Source organism: Emydura macquarii, unplaced genomic scaffold, assembly GCF_026122565.2.
Source record: "Emydura macquarii macquarii isolate MOO-44397 ecotype Brisbane River unplaced genomic scaffold, CSIRO-AGI_Emac_v2 contig_2063, whole genome shotgun sequence".
NCBI classification, from domain to species: domain Eukaryota; kingdom Metazoa; phylum Chordata; order Testudines; family Chelidae; genus Emydura; species Emydura macquarii.
The window spans coordinates 3,250,243-3,264,007 of record NW_027132200.1 but is presented as its reverse complement, the minus strand read 5'-3'; the positions used below and the strand labels follow the sequence as shown (position 1 = coordinate 3,264,007).

The 13,765-nt window shown below is 41.0% G+C and overlaps 1 protein-coding gene and 1 long non-coding RNA gene across 2 annotated transcripts in view; one reads left to right on the top strand and one right to left on the bottom strand.

Moving 5' to 3' along the window:
• Window positions 1-245: 245 nt before the first annotated feature.
• Window positions 246-13,765, top strand: part of CSMD1 (CUB and Sushi multiple domains 1) — a 1,845,645-nt gene continuing 1,832,125 nt past the window's right edge. The window contains exon 1 of the mRNA XM_067558441.1: window positions 246-340. Within this exon, the coding sequence (XP_067414542.1) occupies window positions 274-340 (67 nt within the window). The 5' untranslated portion in view covers window positions 246-273. The remainder of the gene's footprint in view (window positions 341-13,765) is intronic.
• Window positions 8,851-13,765, bottom strand: part of LOC137159969 (uncharacterized) — a 29,501-nt gene continuing 24,586 nt past the window's right edge. Inside the window, exons 3-4 of the long non-coding RNA XR_010921769.1 lie at window positions 13,493-13,626; window positions 8,851-9,786 (exon numbers count right to left, since the gene is read on the bottom strand). This is a non-coding gene — a long non-coding RNA (uncharacterized lncRNA). The remainder of the gene's footprint in view (window positions 9,787-13,492; window positions 13,627-13,765) is intronic.

Sequence of the window (13,765 nt, the reverse complement as noted above, 5' to 3'; positions counted from 1 at the left end):
GCCAGCTCCCAGGATCTCCAGGCTCTGAGCGGCTCAGCCCTGCAGTGGCTCGGGACTTGATGCTATGAGAAGAGCGAAGCGAGCCGAGCGACCAGTCCTGCAGGAGGCGTCGGATGCTGCGCTGCTCTTGGGACCTGGATCTGTCCCCTCTTCCTCTCTTTGCCCTTTGCTGGTTATTTGGCACTGTCCTTAGTCCCACTGCTCCTCGGAGGAGACGGTCACATCCGAGCAGAGCATCAGGGTAGCGTGCGGGTGTGTGGAATAACTGCAGACATGACTGCGTGGAGGAAATTCAAGTCTCTGCTGTTTTTCTGCGCGGGGCTCCTCACTGCAGCTCAGGGTAAGATTGGGGGTTTCTTCTCTTAAGGGGCTGTATTGTGCTCACTAAGGAGCTGGCTGGTGATCAAGGCGATTATTTCATACCCACTCTCCGCCCCCCCTCGGCGAGTTCCCCATCACTGATTTCTGTTCAACGCAATTACGGGCATCAGGCTTCCAAAGCTATTCCCCCCACCCACCCACCCACCGCCCCGATTCTCTCTCTGCCACACACCCCTCCTACGTGGACTTCTCGGGGCTTTGGGTTCAGAGCCAGCCCGATCGCTCCTGACAAGCGTTCGGGAGAAAGGGGCGACTAGGAGAAGCCTTTTCTCCCTGCTGTGATGCTCCGGGAGCAGCTGTGCGCAGAGGACGCGTAGGGTAGTTTTGCGAACAGTTCCCAGCCGCCCACGGCGGTGCGGTCCTTACCAACCTGCTAGGGACAGCACCTGGGCGGACAAGCTTGTCTCTGCCCTCCCTTCCCTGTATTTAAATACAACCCCTCCCCCCCACATTCCCATAGATACCACGATCTGGTACCCTGCTCCCGCCGCTGGACGAGCGGGTGGCTGGGAGAGGGAGAGGGAATCGTCCTCGCTTTTCCATATAGTGGGACTTCCTCTCTTGTAAGTTACAAAGACCTGGCCACGCAGGAGGAAAGAATGAAGCTTCTCTATAGTTCTCCCTCCTGTCCCCTCCCCTGCAGGGACGAAGGGATCTCCCTTGGTGCTCTGCACATAACATGCACCCGATCAACTTGGTTTTCGCCTGGAAATTAGTTAGGTGGGAGGGGAGGCTGCAGAACTGGGTTCCCCAACTTTCGGTCTGGCCTGAGCCCCAACACTCGCCTCATTTCGGCAGGCAACAACTTCCCCATTATGCACTTTGCCTCTCATTAGCCAGGTCCTTTTTCCTGCTGGGGAAGGGGGAAGGATGCTCACAGCAAGGCACCTGTCCCAGTGTCCTAGTTCAGCCGCGCTAAACTGTTTTCTCCCTATGCAGCCTGTCCTCAGGGGGGCCATTTATTTCGGAAGGGTCCTTTAACCCTCCCCATTTTGTAAATGTTTCTTAACAACAAATGATTTGGCCCGTCATATTTTCCTCCCATTTTCTGCCGCCCCCTGCCGCTCCCCAGTTGTTGGGGGTATTTTGGGGGGGGAGGGGGAGGGTCGGGGGGAGATGGCTGAAAATAGGGAAGGAGAGAAAAAAAAGCGAGTCGCCAAACTCCAAACTGCCGAGGAGTTTTCGTTCCTCGTCCCCTGTCCTGCCCTCTCCATCGGGCTCCTGGTGCTGGGGGGTCGCTATCTACACCGGACGGCATTGCAGAGTTTCCTTTGGTTTTAGTACTTCCCTGGGATGGCTTTGGTCCGCAGACAGAGATTCTGAGAGCGGCACGAGGCAGCGGGCGTGTCTAATTTCTGATCCCCTTTGGGCTGGGCAAAGGTGTGTACCGACGGAGCAGCAACAGCAACGCTTCTGGCCCCTAACCAGCCTCCCCCTCCAGGGGCCTGCCTCAGCCCACGTCGCGGGGCTGGCCCGGGTGGCAGGGCAATATCGGGTCACTAGGCTACCTCTGAGCGCCTTTCACTGGTTGGGAACAAAGCTCAGAGAAGCACAAAGGTCGGCTTGATTTGGCAGCGGTGCTGAAAGGGCAGCTCCTGAAATGGGGGCTGCCCTCGGTGCAATCCACCGCGCACTTCAAGGGAATTCTTCACGTATAATCACCTGTCCAAACGTGACCCAGCATCCCCAACCCCCACCCGCCCATGAATCGGTTCCCCCTTCGCTGGCAGATGCTGTTTGCTTCCCCGCTTCTGGGTCCGGATCCTTCTCCAATTAACCAACGCGTTGCACTGCCCTGCGGCTGTTTAATAATCCTCACACGTGTCTGGCACTTCAGCCCCTGCCTCTGGATTGGGTTGGTTTGGGGAATAATAACGTGAAGCCGGATCCTCTGGCACGTTGCGCTGGGGCGAGGGGGCGGGGGTGACACCAGCTGCCGGGTCCAGCAGCGCCGCCAGCTCGGGAAGATCCGGGCCCGGTGGGGGAGTGGGGATCGGCTGGGATGGGACACGCAGTGGCAACCGGGAGCTTCCCAACTCTCCTCCTGCCCCATCGGACCCCTCCGGAGCAAGGCCAATAAACTGTCCCCTAGGCGGGCCTTGGGGGTGGAATGGGACAAGTTGCAATCAATGCTACTATTGTCTCGGCTCTCTTGGAGGACTTAGACCCGCTACACGTTTATTACGTGCACTGGAGCTGGTTCTGGCATTTGACATTTAAGTGTTTTCTTTGCACGGCTGACAGCACATACGAAAAGCTGGAGGCTGGATCCTGGTTATTCGGCGGCCGATCCGACGTGTTTTGCTTACATACAAAGAGCTTGGCCATGCCCATTTGGGCACTACCTCTGGTGCTGCGCTGCAGAATATAATTATAGCTGGTTTAATATGGAGCAGGAACGCACCCACTTAAAGGCTGACTTAATACTGAAGCCAAACGACAGGTCGAAGCGGAAACAGCAGAGATACATGACATAATTCATTCCCATTAACGTTGCGCACAGGTATCTAGGTTTAGTAAAATATAAAGCGATGGTTGAAATTAGAGAGAATTCATTGCTTAGTAACATGAGCAGCTTTGCTTCCAGGAGCCCATAAAATCTTAATGAATAGATCCCAGGAACTCTTTATTTATCTGTCCAATGACGGTGAATTAATTTGCTGTTCATTGTAATAGGAATCCTCTTGGGTTTTACATGTAAAGCTCCAGAGTGCTGCATTTTTCTGTAGGTGTTGCCTTGCACGTAGTTTTCCCTTTGCCCTTCTGTAAATGAGAACTGTTCTACCTTCTGCATTGTTCTTTAACAATAGCATTATGAAATGAAATCCAGACTCTCTGTTGCTGTACAACTGACTACAACTTTTCAAAGGTAACAAGCAAGGACTGAATGTAGGCAGAGAAAAGCGCACATTTACCCTTAAGTAGACTTAAGATGCATTTCTCTGAGTTCTATTCAGTTGCTATCATTATATTATATTGATGTATGTGACTATTTTGGAAAACAGGTAAAGCTTTTTCTCTTTTTATTTGCTATAGAGAGACAGATATGGAGTCATTTAAATATACTATTTAAAGACATTTCAGAAACTACCGGAGAAAATAATGTTTCACAAGGCAAACAAGGCAGTACTCAGCTCTGTAGGGGAAGTTGGCTTGTTTATCAAAGTCATTTGTTTATTTTGATCTGCTACATCTCAGCCAAAAACCCTCTAGGAGACTATTAGTTTCTTTGAATCTTGCAAAAACACAGCAGCATCTCTCTCCCTCTCTCAAAAAGATGAGAAACAACTAGTAATAGGAAAGTAAAGCAGAAGATTCAAATTACTGTTAGACTAAAATTTGTTTAGGAGAGGTTAAAATCATCTCTATACTGCTGGAATCTGAATTCTTGGGTGAGTCAGCTATTTTCATAGAAGATAACAGAGAAATCCACTGATGAAATGGTTTGTTTTTGTTTTTTTTTTTTTTTGGGGGGGGGGGGTACAATACCTGTTTTCAAATATTTTCTTTTCAAGATCATTTACTGTACTTTTTCAGATTACTTTGGAATACTTTCTCTTTCATCACCACTTAATTGTCTTAAACAGAACGTTCATAAACAAGCTTTATTTTATATTACGTCAGTGATGTAATTCATATTAATAGAAAAGAGAACAGGAAACAGATTTCTGTGTTTAAATCGTATCCAGTCTATGAAAACACTCACTCATCTACAGTTTAAGATTTTGTTGTTAAAAAAAAAAAAAAAAAAAAACACCCAACAAACTGAATTTTATGTACCCTCTGCTTGCTGCAGTCACTTTGTCAAAATAATTACTATGACTACAACACCTAAAAGTTTCCACTATGTGTAAGACCTGCTCGGTATATTGGATTGAGAGCATTTATCTCAAAGTCATGTATTTTCTCTATCTCCAGAGCAGTGTTTATCAAACTATGAGGCTGGTGTCCCTAGAAAGGCTTCAATTTCCTCCAGAGGAAGCTGAAACAAGCAAAGAGAAAATGAGTTAAAGAATTTTTTTTTCTTTTTTGCACTTAGGTCTTGCCAAAACCAGATCCAAGTATTGGATGTTCAGAAGTGAATGATACGTACTCAATGGATGATCCCTTTTCTGCTCAGTCCCAAGTGGATATGGCCTAACATGAAACAAAAATGAGCAGGCAGTTCTGTCCCCATGATTCAAATATGCTGTCCTAATATACCAGTGTATTCACTTCTAATAAATGACCTCCTAATTTTAAAAATACATGTTTGCATTCAAAAAGAACCAAGTTCTATGTTTACCCTAGAATAAAAATATTTTAAAAAGTCTGAAAAAACTATACTGTAGAAATCATACGAGTTCATCAGAGACTCCAAGAACACAGTCACCTTCTTGTTTGAACCCTCTTGTTAAAGATGGTCCAACAGAAGATACAATAGGGTGTTAATATGAGGCCCTGATGATGGTGTATATAAGAGCCCAGTGATGTGAGGTGTACAATGACTTCAGGGCTCACTAAAATCATTGATGTTCAGGGCATACAGCAACTTCTGATGATAGACTGTAATCACTAGAAACATTCCCTGGGCTAGTTTCGGCTGCTTACTTCTACACCTAAACATTTATGCCTTTTCATACATATGTATGATTTAGAGCTTGAGAGTATTGTATGGGTTTTTTTTTGTTTGTTTGGCTGGTTGGTTTTTCTGCTAAGTGTTCCTCGTATACAAATTTGGGGGCTGCTTCTTGATCTCATTTATACTAGTTGTAGAGTAGCGTAATTACATATTTATTTATGTAGACTGGGATTTTCAAAGAAGCCCAAGGGACTTAGGGTCCAGATACCTTTGAAATTGAAATTTTGATCCCACTACATTTATGAAAGTGTGTACAAGTGTGTAAATCTCAAGGAACAGAAAATAACTGTTTGCTGTACTTATGGTCCTATCTTGGGAGGTAGCTGAGAACCCTTATTAACTGTTAATTTGAAACTTTGAAAGTTCAGTCAGAAAGTACACCATCATTTGATCTTCATATTAACACCTTGTTTCAGAGCAATCCACTGCTTAAGGTATGGTGCTGTAAATTCAAATCTTACTGTGAGTTCAAAGCCATGAAGTAACTGAGAACTTCACGTCTGTGGTCTCTCAGGCATGGTCTATACTTAAAAAGTTTTATCTTCATAACTAGCGTGGTAGGGTGTGATGTGTTTTGCTGACATCATTATGAAGTAAAAGCACTAGGGTAGATGCAGTTATACCTACATCTTATTTTGACTGGCTGAATCAGAGTAAACCATACCAGAATAATCACCTTTTTACCATTATAACTGTATCTATGCAAGCGGGGAGGCTGTCACTTTAATTATGTTAGCATAGTTAAAGCAGGAAAACTTTTAAGTGTAGATAAGGCCTGTAGTGTAGTTGAATGGCGTTACTCCAGAAGTATTCTAGTGTCATTGAAATAAGAATCCAGCCCTTGTTGTCCACAGGGCTGTAAAATTTAGAAGATTATAGGGTTAAACCATGTTTCTCCCATTTCTCCCAATGAACAAAGAATGAGTGATATGGAAGTGCCTCATATCTAGGTATGAATATTTTTTTTACTGAGATATTTCACTTTTCAACAGCAGCTGCAATTTCCTTTATACCAATTTGATCAACCAGTAACTTTTAAACTAGGAACAAATTCTATCAGTGCCTGAGGAAAGCAAGTGAGATATTGCTTTGTCTTCATGCATCTTTGTTCTAGCTGGATGAAAGATTCCAGTCAACCACACAACATTTCTGCCATATTTAATAAAATCTACACTAGATATGTTATAAACATTAATTAATGCTTCAACAAACTTTGGATTAGCACCAGTGTTATACTGATATGCAAAGGCAATATTTTCAGATGTCTACATTTAGGAATTTAATTGTAAAAGAAGAAATACACATGCATAGAAACCTCTTACAAGAGAAATACTACATTGTATTGTCATAACAAGTCATACCACTCTTCAGAGCACAAATATTTTTCTCTAAGATCTTATGCAATTGAAAAACCAAACCACAACAGTTTCCTATCATTTTTTACTAGAGGGCATAATGAGTTTAAAAGTAGAGCAAGATTTAATTAGTCTCATATTTCTGATGATTAATCAAGATGCCTCTTGATTAACCAGAGTATTGTAAATAGTTCATTTTCAGTGAAAAATAAGCAAAAACAAACAAACCAAAAAAACCCCTGTGATTTCTTGCAATTTTAGTAATGCTCTAATATCAGGTATAAAATTTGTTACAGCTTTACAATTATTAAATTATGCATTTTTAAACTATCCATTAGCTATTTTCATCTCTTTATAACTTAATATTTAAAGACTTTTTAATATATCAAAATAATTTATTATAATTTTAAGGACCCAATCCCGTTGCAACTGATGTCAGTAGGAGTTTTTCTGTTGATTTAAAAAATAGCTGGATGGGGCCCTGGGTGAATGATTAGTTGGTTGAATAAGGCAGAGAAAAGATTGTAACTAATTTGTGATGCCACACCCTTTCCTTCAGGTGAACTTTCAGTCACTGAACCACCTCTGTCAGTGTTTACAGAGGTGTAAAATAGCATGAAACTGTGGTGAATCTGGATCATTGATCTTGGCAACATTAATAGGCTCATATATTTACAAAGGTAATCTGTTCTTGAACAGTTTATCCACTATACAAAATAGATATAAGATTTTATTCAATCTCTGGCTTGCTGCTTCTCCCTACCCCTGTTTAAGAAATTACTGTGGACAATATGCAGAAAATGCTACTGTCATTTTAGTCTTGAAATGTTTTATGTCTCATCTACAGTATCCCAGGGATACTGAAGTACAGGATCATGCTCCACAATCATGTCTCTTTTGTACAGTGGTATTCTGGAAAAAATTGTTTGCTAAATTGCAGCTCATACAGTGCTGAACATGATGAATAATACTTTGCAAAATCCACAGCCTTTGTTTTTCAAACTATTGCATAAAATATTGTCACTATTTCAAAATGGAATTTTGCAGCCCTTGCTTTTTACTTTATTTGCAATTTCAAAGTAAGTTGTTTTTTTTTACTGAAAACTTGCAAAATGTAAACTTTTGCATATTTTATATGAAAGTCATCTTTGCTTTTTATTATAGAGTGGGCCTGATAGTAACACCTGTAGTTAGATTGCCGAAATCTTTTTTTTTTTGAAAAGCTGAAACACCTCCATTGCTGACATTAAGCCTTTGAGATTTGGCAGAGTGAGTGTCTCGGGGCCGGATATGTGCCTTTTCTTTCCTCCATGATTCCTGATCAAATGTGAAAGTGATGATAACTTTTGAATATCGTAATTTCACTCCTTTCACTTGTTTTTGTCATCCTCATTTTGTCAGCAAACCAAAATAATACCTGAACATAAAGGTCTCTCTTGCTTACCTGTGAACCTATATGAACCTATTTAAATATGAACCTATTTAAAAGAGGCTATAAAACAGGCATCAATACTGAGATCTTGTTAAGCCTTTTACCAATCCATAATGTTATTAATTTGAAAGGAATCTCTCAGCCTTTGGTTGAAATGCTTGCTTGTGTGCTCAGCTAGCCAAATTTGGCTTTGATTTTGGCACTGAGTTATATAGTTTATGTTTCCTAAAGGTTGTATCCTGAATACTTGCAACCTGATCCAAAGCCCCCCATCCGTGCAGAAAACTCATATCAAAATAAGGACATAGTGGCAAGTCAAATATTGATGAATAGAACTCTAACTCTTGTTTAATGTTAGCTTTGATATTATGCAAATAGCCATGGAAGCTTCATTTACATTGGAGATCCATTGTATTTGAAATCTGTTGACCAGCCTGAAGTGTATCCTCTCTGTTCCTTTTCACTAGAATTTAATTTATTTGCTTTTGAGGAGAGATTAACCTTTAATTGCTTTCTTTAGTAACATTTAGTAAACAGACTGATCAAATGGAGATGATCTGTGCAAACAGGAAAGAAGGATTTCTACAACTCACGTTGCCATGACAATCTAGTTCTTTCTGTCAACTCTTGAGAGGCTCTGGAGTCCTTTTTTAAAAACCAGTGCATCAGATAACACTTTGGAATACGAGGTTGCCATGGTTTTTATATTTTAAGGTTCAAGACAGCTGAAGATCTGGACCCTAATATTTCATATACACCTACAAACAGTAACTCTAATAAAAATATGATTGCATGTTGCAATCCAATCAATGAAGTTATGTTGCTTTATACCAGCTGAGGATCCAGCCTTAGATGTTCTGTTATCAGGCTGTTAAGATTTCCTTTGTAACCATGTGATGATAATAAATAGTATTCATCAAAATAATAATAGGTACTGTAGAGTGGAAAGGCCAACTTACAATTGTCATTTTGATCTCCATGACAATATTTTATCTTGCAGCTTTCTATTTCCACTACAGAAAGATTATAGAACAAAAAAGGACTAATCATTTTATTCCTTTTATAGCGCCAATTACAAAATTAGTTCAATGAAATGTTACAGTACGAAAGAATAACAAAAGGACATTTCAATTACTATCTGAGGTGCTTCTAACCTGAGATTACTAACAAAACTGAACTTTCCCTTTTGATTTGTGCTCAGCAAAAATGTGCATTTTTTATCTTTGAAAATACACAAAAATAGTCTAAAATATTTTAAAATAGTTTCCAAAATAATAAATTGTTGGTTTAAAGAGGCATTTCTTAGATCACAGTTAGAAGGGGACAGAACATGGTATAAGAAAAAAGATAAAGTTCAGTGCTATTTCTACTGGGAAAATAGATTTCTTTGTATTGAAGGGGAGAAAAGCAGCTCAGGAATAGATTTTAAAAAAATGTTTCTGGAAAATGATGGTTAGACAGTTGATGGTGTTTCTTTACCACTTTGTAATGGATTTGAAGTGACTAATATTAAAAAGAAAGTTTAGGAATAGTTTTGTCAAAGTGAATTCAGTTTTCAGGTTCCTCAGGAATACCTATCTGATCAGTTCTATCTGCATACAGACACGTAGTAATTTGGATCAACAGTAGCTAGTCATTTTACTGTTATAAATCTGAGTTTCTACTGCTGAAAACTGAAACTAGTCCACTATTTCAAGTAAGGATGAAGGGCCAAATTCTCCTCTCAGGCACTTCGGTGCAATCTCTTTGGGGTGGTACCAATTTAATGGACAGAACAATGTGGCCCATAGTCATTTCAACCCCTCACAAACATGAATCTTCAAATTCTGCAGGCCTCGCTCAGACAACTCTTCTCCTTGACTTCTGCGGGAGTGTTGGCTGAATTAAGACTGCAAAATCAGGCTCCAAGATTTCAGTATTACAGAGATCTTCTTCCTCCTGTCTCATCTTCTCATTGTTTTTATAAGTTGCACTTTACTAGTAATGCATCTCAGTGTCTGAAGAAGATGTGAAGAAGCTGGTTCAGTAAAAAAATATGACCTCACCCACCTTGTCTCTTTTATTTAATAAAAAAAACAGACTTGTGGATGGAATACATTTGTGATACATTGAGATTCAAGTCATACCCATTCTGCCTGAAAAACAACCTTTTTTAACCATGTATCTGATGGAAGAGTAAATCTGTTCACTTAATAACAGGACATATGCAGACTATAAGGCTGAGATCATTTTACTAAAGAAACAAGTTTTAGTGTAAAGTCCAATGCAGCTCAAAGAGTATGGGGAACGCAGCTTGTTAGAAGTCGAAGTTTATATTAATCTTTATTTTTGCCTTATTTTCAGAGGTGTCAAGTTCCTGCAGATCCCCTTGACATCAGGGGAAGATACGTATGCTTAGCTCCCTAGAACCTCTCATCCTCTGTGCCTAATTTACCTTTACTTTTGAGCTCATCACACTCTAAATGTAATACAGTGCTTTGTAAAGAGAATGGATACAATGCACAATATTCATTCAACATTTGTTTAATGTGAGGTCCCTTTACCTAATCGTTCTGTAAGATCCAAACCACATAAAGTTTCCAAGTATAAACCTTTTTTTTTTTTTTTTAAATTTAAACACCTGAGCATCCCCTATCCCCCATACAAAAAGTAACACTGAAGAAAGATCTGAACATGACATCCTCAGGAACAGAATGGCAATTATAGAGCAAAAATTACAAAGCAGTGCAAGTTGCAATTTGAAAATAAGCCAATTCACACTTCTATGTAGACTGTATTGGATGCCTATTAAGTGTCACTGACCAGGCCCAGGACTAAGGGCTGGTCTACACTGCTGCTGGTGGTCAATAGGAGATAAGCCAGCTACATAATGTAGCTGACGTATCGCCCATCAACATACTTATTTTGCTGTACTGTGGTGTCTTCACTATGCTGCGTCGACGAGAGAGGCCCTCTGGTCAATGTTGCCTTACTTCTTTCAGGCAGGTGAATTAATGGCGTTGACTGGACAGCACTTCTGGGATCGAATGAGTGGGTCCATGACCCGCTCAATCAATCCCGCTGCATTGATCCCTGCTGCTGCGGAAGTGAAGACATACCCCAAGAGAAAGCAAACAACAAATACTCTACTTTATTTCTTCTGCTGGAATTCTGTCCTGTTTTCTCTATCTATCCAGTTCTGATGGGCAAGGATTGATTTTATTTTGGGTTGTATTTATTCCTGTGAGGAACAATTTATTGTAGGAGATGGCATGGTGCCTAACTACCTAAAGAAAATAAAGGAGACCACTTCCTCATGGCTGGACAGCTTTGCTGGCTGGTGGGCGAAGGTAATGGAGCTATGCCTTTGCTTACTCCCTGCCCTCCCCAGCTCACAATTGACAACTTGCTTCTACAGGGGTTGAGCAATTTGGTAGCAGCACATACATTTGGGGAAGCAAAGGGGTTGTAATTCTTGCATGGGCCCCACGAGTTAGGGAGGCACCTTACTCCCTTTGTTGTGAGCTGCATGAGGGCCAGACACAATTAAGCCATCTGTGCTTTGTATGGCATTAGGCAAGTTCTCAGTGATTAAAAGAGCTGGATTCAATGCCCATTGACTGCCTCCTCCCATTGATGTCAATGTGCATTGGTTCAGGTCCTAAGGAAATAATAACCCATTTTGTTAATATAATAATAATAATACATTTTATGGTGGTATATAAAATACAAAAAGAATGGTCATTCATGGGCCAAAGTCCTGTTAGGCATAATTCTGTTTCTTCAGTGGAAAATGTCATTGACTTGAGCAGTGTAACTCCAGAGTTGAATCTGTGTGAAAGTCTTGGGCAAGCCTTGTCATAGAGTACATAGACTTTCAGAGACAGTTCTGTAGAACATAAGTGTTATAAAGAACTGACTTGCCACTGGTCACGTCTTTATGTGTATTGACTGACACTGCATATATCTAGGTAATAGCAAAAGAAAAGCACAGTGCAGAAGTATCTATCCCATGGGAAGAAAATCAATTAAAAAACTAATCACTCTTTGACAGTGGAATAATAAAGTACTGCCCATGATGAAGAAATGGGCTATTGCAGTGACAGAAACAGTGTCACATGAGGGTCTAGCATTCAGTTTGCATGACAGCGCTGACAAATGTAAAAACCTTTGGAAACCATTCTTAGACTTTATCGGCTCACTCTCTGATAGTACTGTTAAAAAGATAAGCTACATACAATCTGAAAGAGCACTACATGGTGTAATGGGAGTTTCAGTCAGTTACTGCTTTTTTTACATGAGTCTTTTTCCCCCTCATTTTTTTTTATTCAGTTCATTATAATAATTTGTCACCTATTATTATTTAAGCATGATTATAGGTAGGACGTGCTGTATAAGCATATTAGTATTTTGTGTTATAGTAATGACTAGAGCCCCAAATGAGAGTGGGTCCCCATTATACTCAGCACTGTGTAAACACAGATGAAGAAAAAGCTTATAATCTAACTGGACAAGAAACACAAAAATTGGGAGGGGAAACATGCACAGAGAGGTCACATAGTAAATCAGAGGCAGAACAGGGGAAAAGAACCCATGTCTCCTTGTCCCTAAGCTAGTGCCTTATCTAAGGTTGGCCTTAAGGGTTGACAATCAGGGTGGTTATTCTTGATGCCAACTTCTGGTGGCACCAACTCATCATGGTGGGGGGATAAAATCACCAATCTGGGTTTGAGGGGTTAATGCTCAACCTTTGGGGGGGCCACCAAAACATTTTTTACCTGGGTGACAAATCCCTGGTCCTATCCACTGCCCCACACTGCCTCCTATTTGACAGTACATTTACATGGAACCATTTCACTGTGTCAGTACACTGGCTACATTTCCCAGCTCAGCATTCTTGGGTGAATTTTATTTCCCCGTGCAGTGGCAGCACAAGGACAATATAGCACTCAAATCCCCCCAAACTGTGTTTTTGAGGGTTTAGTGCATCAGTCTTGTGTGGTCCTTTTGCACAGGGGTGAATTTCACCATCTGGTAACACACTTCTAAAATAAATATAATGAAGGCTAAAGGCATTGAAGTAGTAGCAAAGTTCCTTCATAAGCCTTTTCAGGGTGAATCTGAATGCACTCAGATATCACAATAATGGATGCCATATGATAATTTGGTAGACAGAGAGGTGGAAGAGACAGAATATTAGAAAAACCAGAGTTGTAGGGAGGAGAGATGAAGAGAAAATATTCGTTTCAAAGGTAATCCTTTCCCTTTCAGCAATGCAGCGGTACTGGCTCTCTCCACTACCTCTCAGCCAGCTTGCAAGGCCAGTTTAAAGCTTTTGTCCTAATCTTCAAAGCAATAAATGGATTAAACCCAATTATATCACAGACCAAAGTTTGACCCAGAATAACGAAGACACCTGTACTCTTCTGGGACAACACAGATCACAAAGCTCAGGACAAAGCACGTGAAAGTTGGGGACTAAGTGTTCTTTTTGGCTATGGAATAAACTTCAGAGGAGGCTAGGTGAATCAAGAGATGCACAATCTTTAGGAAGCACTGCAAAACCTTCCTCTGTGCAAAGACCCTTCCACCATAAGAAATACACAATACTGAAACCCCTTCTACTCCAAAAAGCTGATCAACTCACAAAAAGCCAAACTCAAAACACAAACACCCAAGAATAGACCAATACACGTTTTTAAAAATTAAAAATAAAAACCTTACCCCAAACAAAGCTTTTACTCCGAACAGGGAGAAGTGTGAGAAATTCCATGAACTCCACTTGGAACTTGGGTATTGCTATTGATTTTACATGGAAAGTGCTTGGAGAGTCCAGCAAGGGAAGACAGCCTAAAACCCTAAGAGAGAAAAAGAAAGATAATTGCTTCTATTGTTGCCTGGGAGCTTGCTCTCATATGTGCATTTAGATTTGACATAAAATGGCTGCCCACAAAACCCCCGTCACACCCCAGGTTTAGGAATGTCAGTGAGCACAGC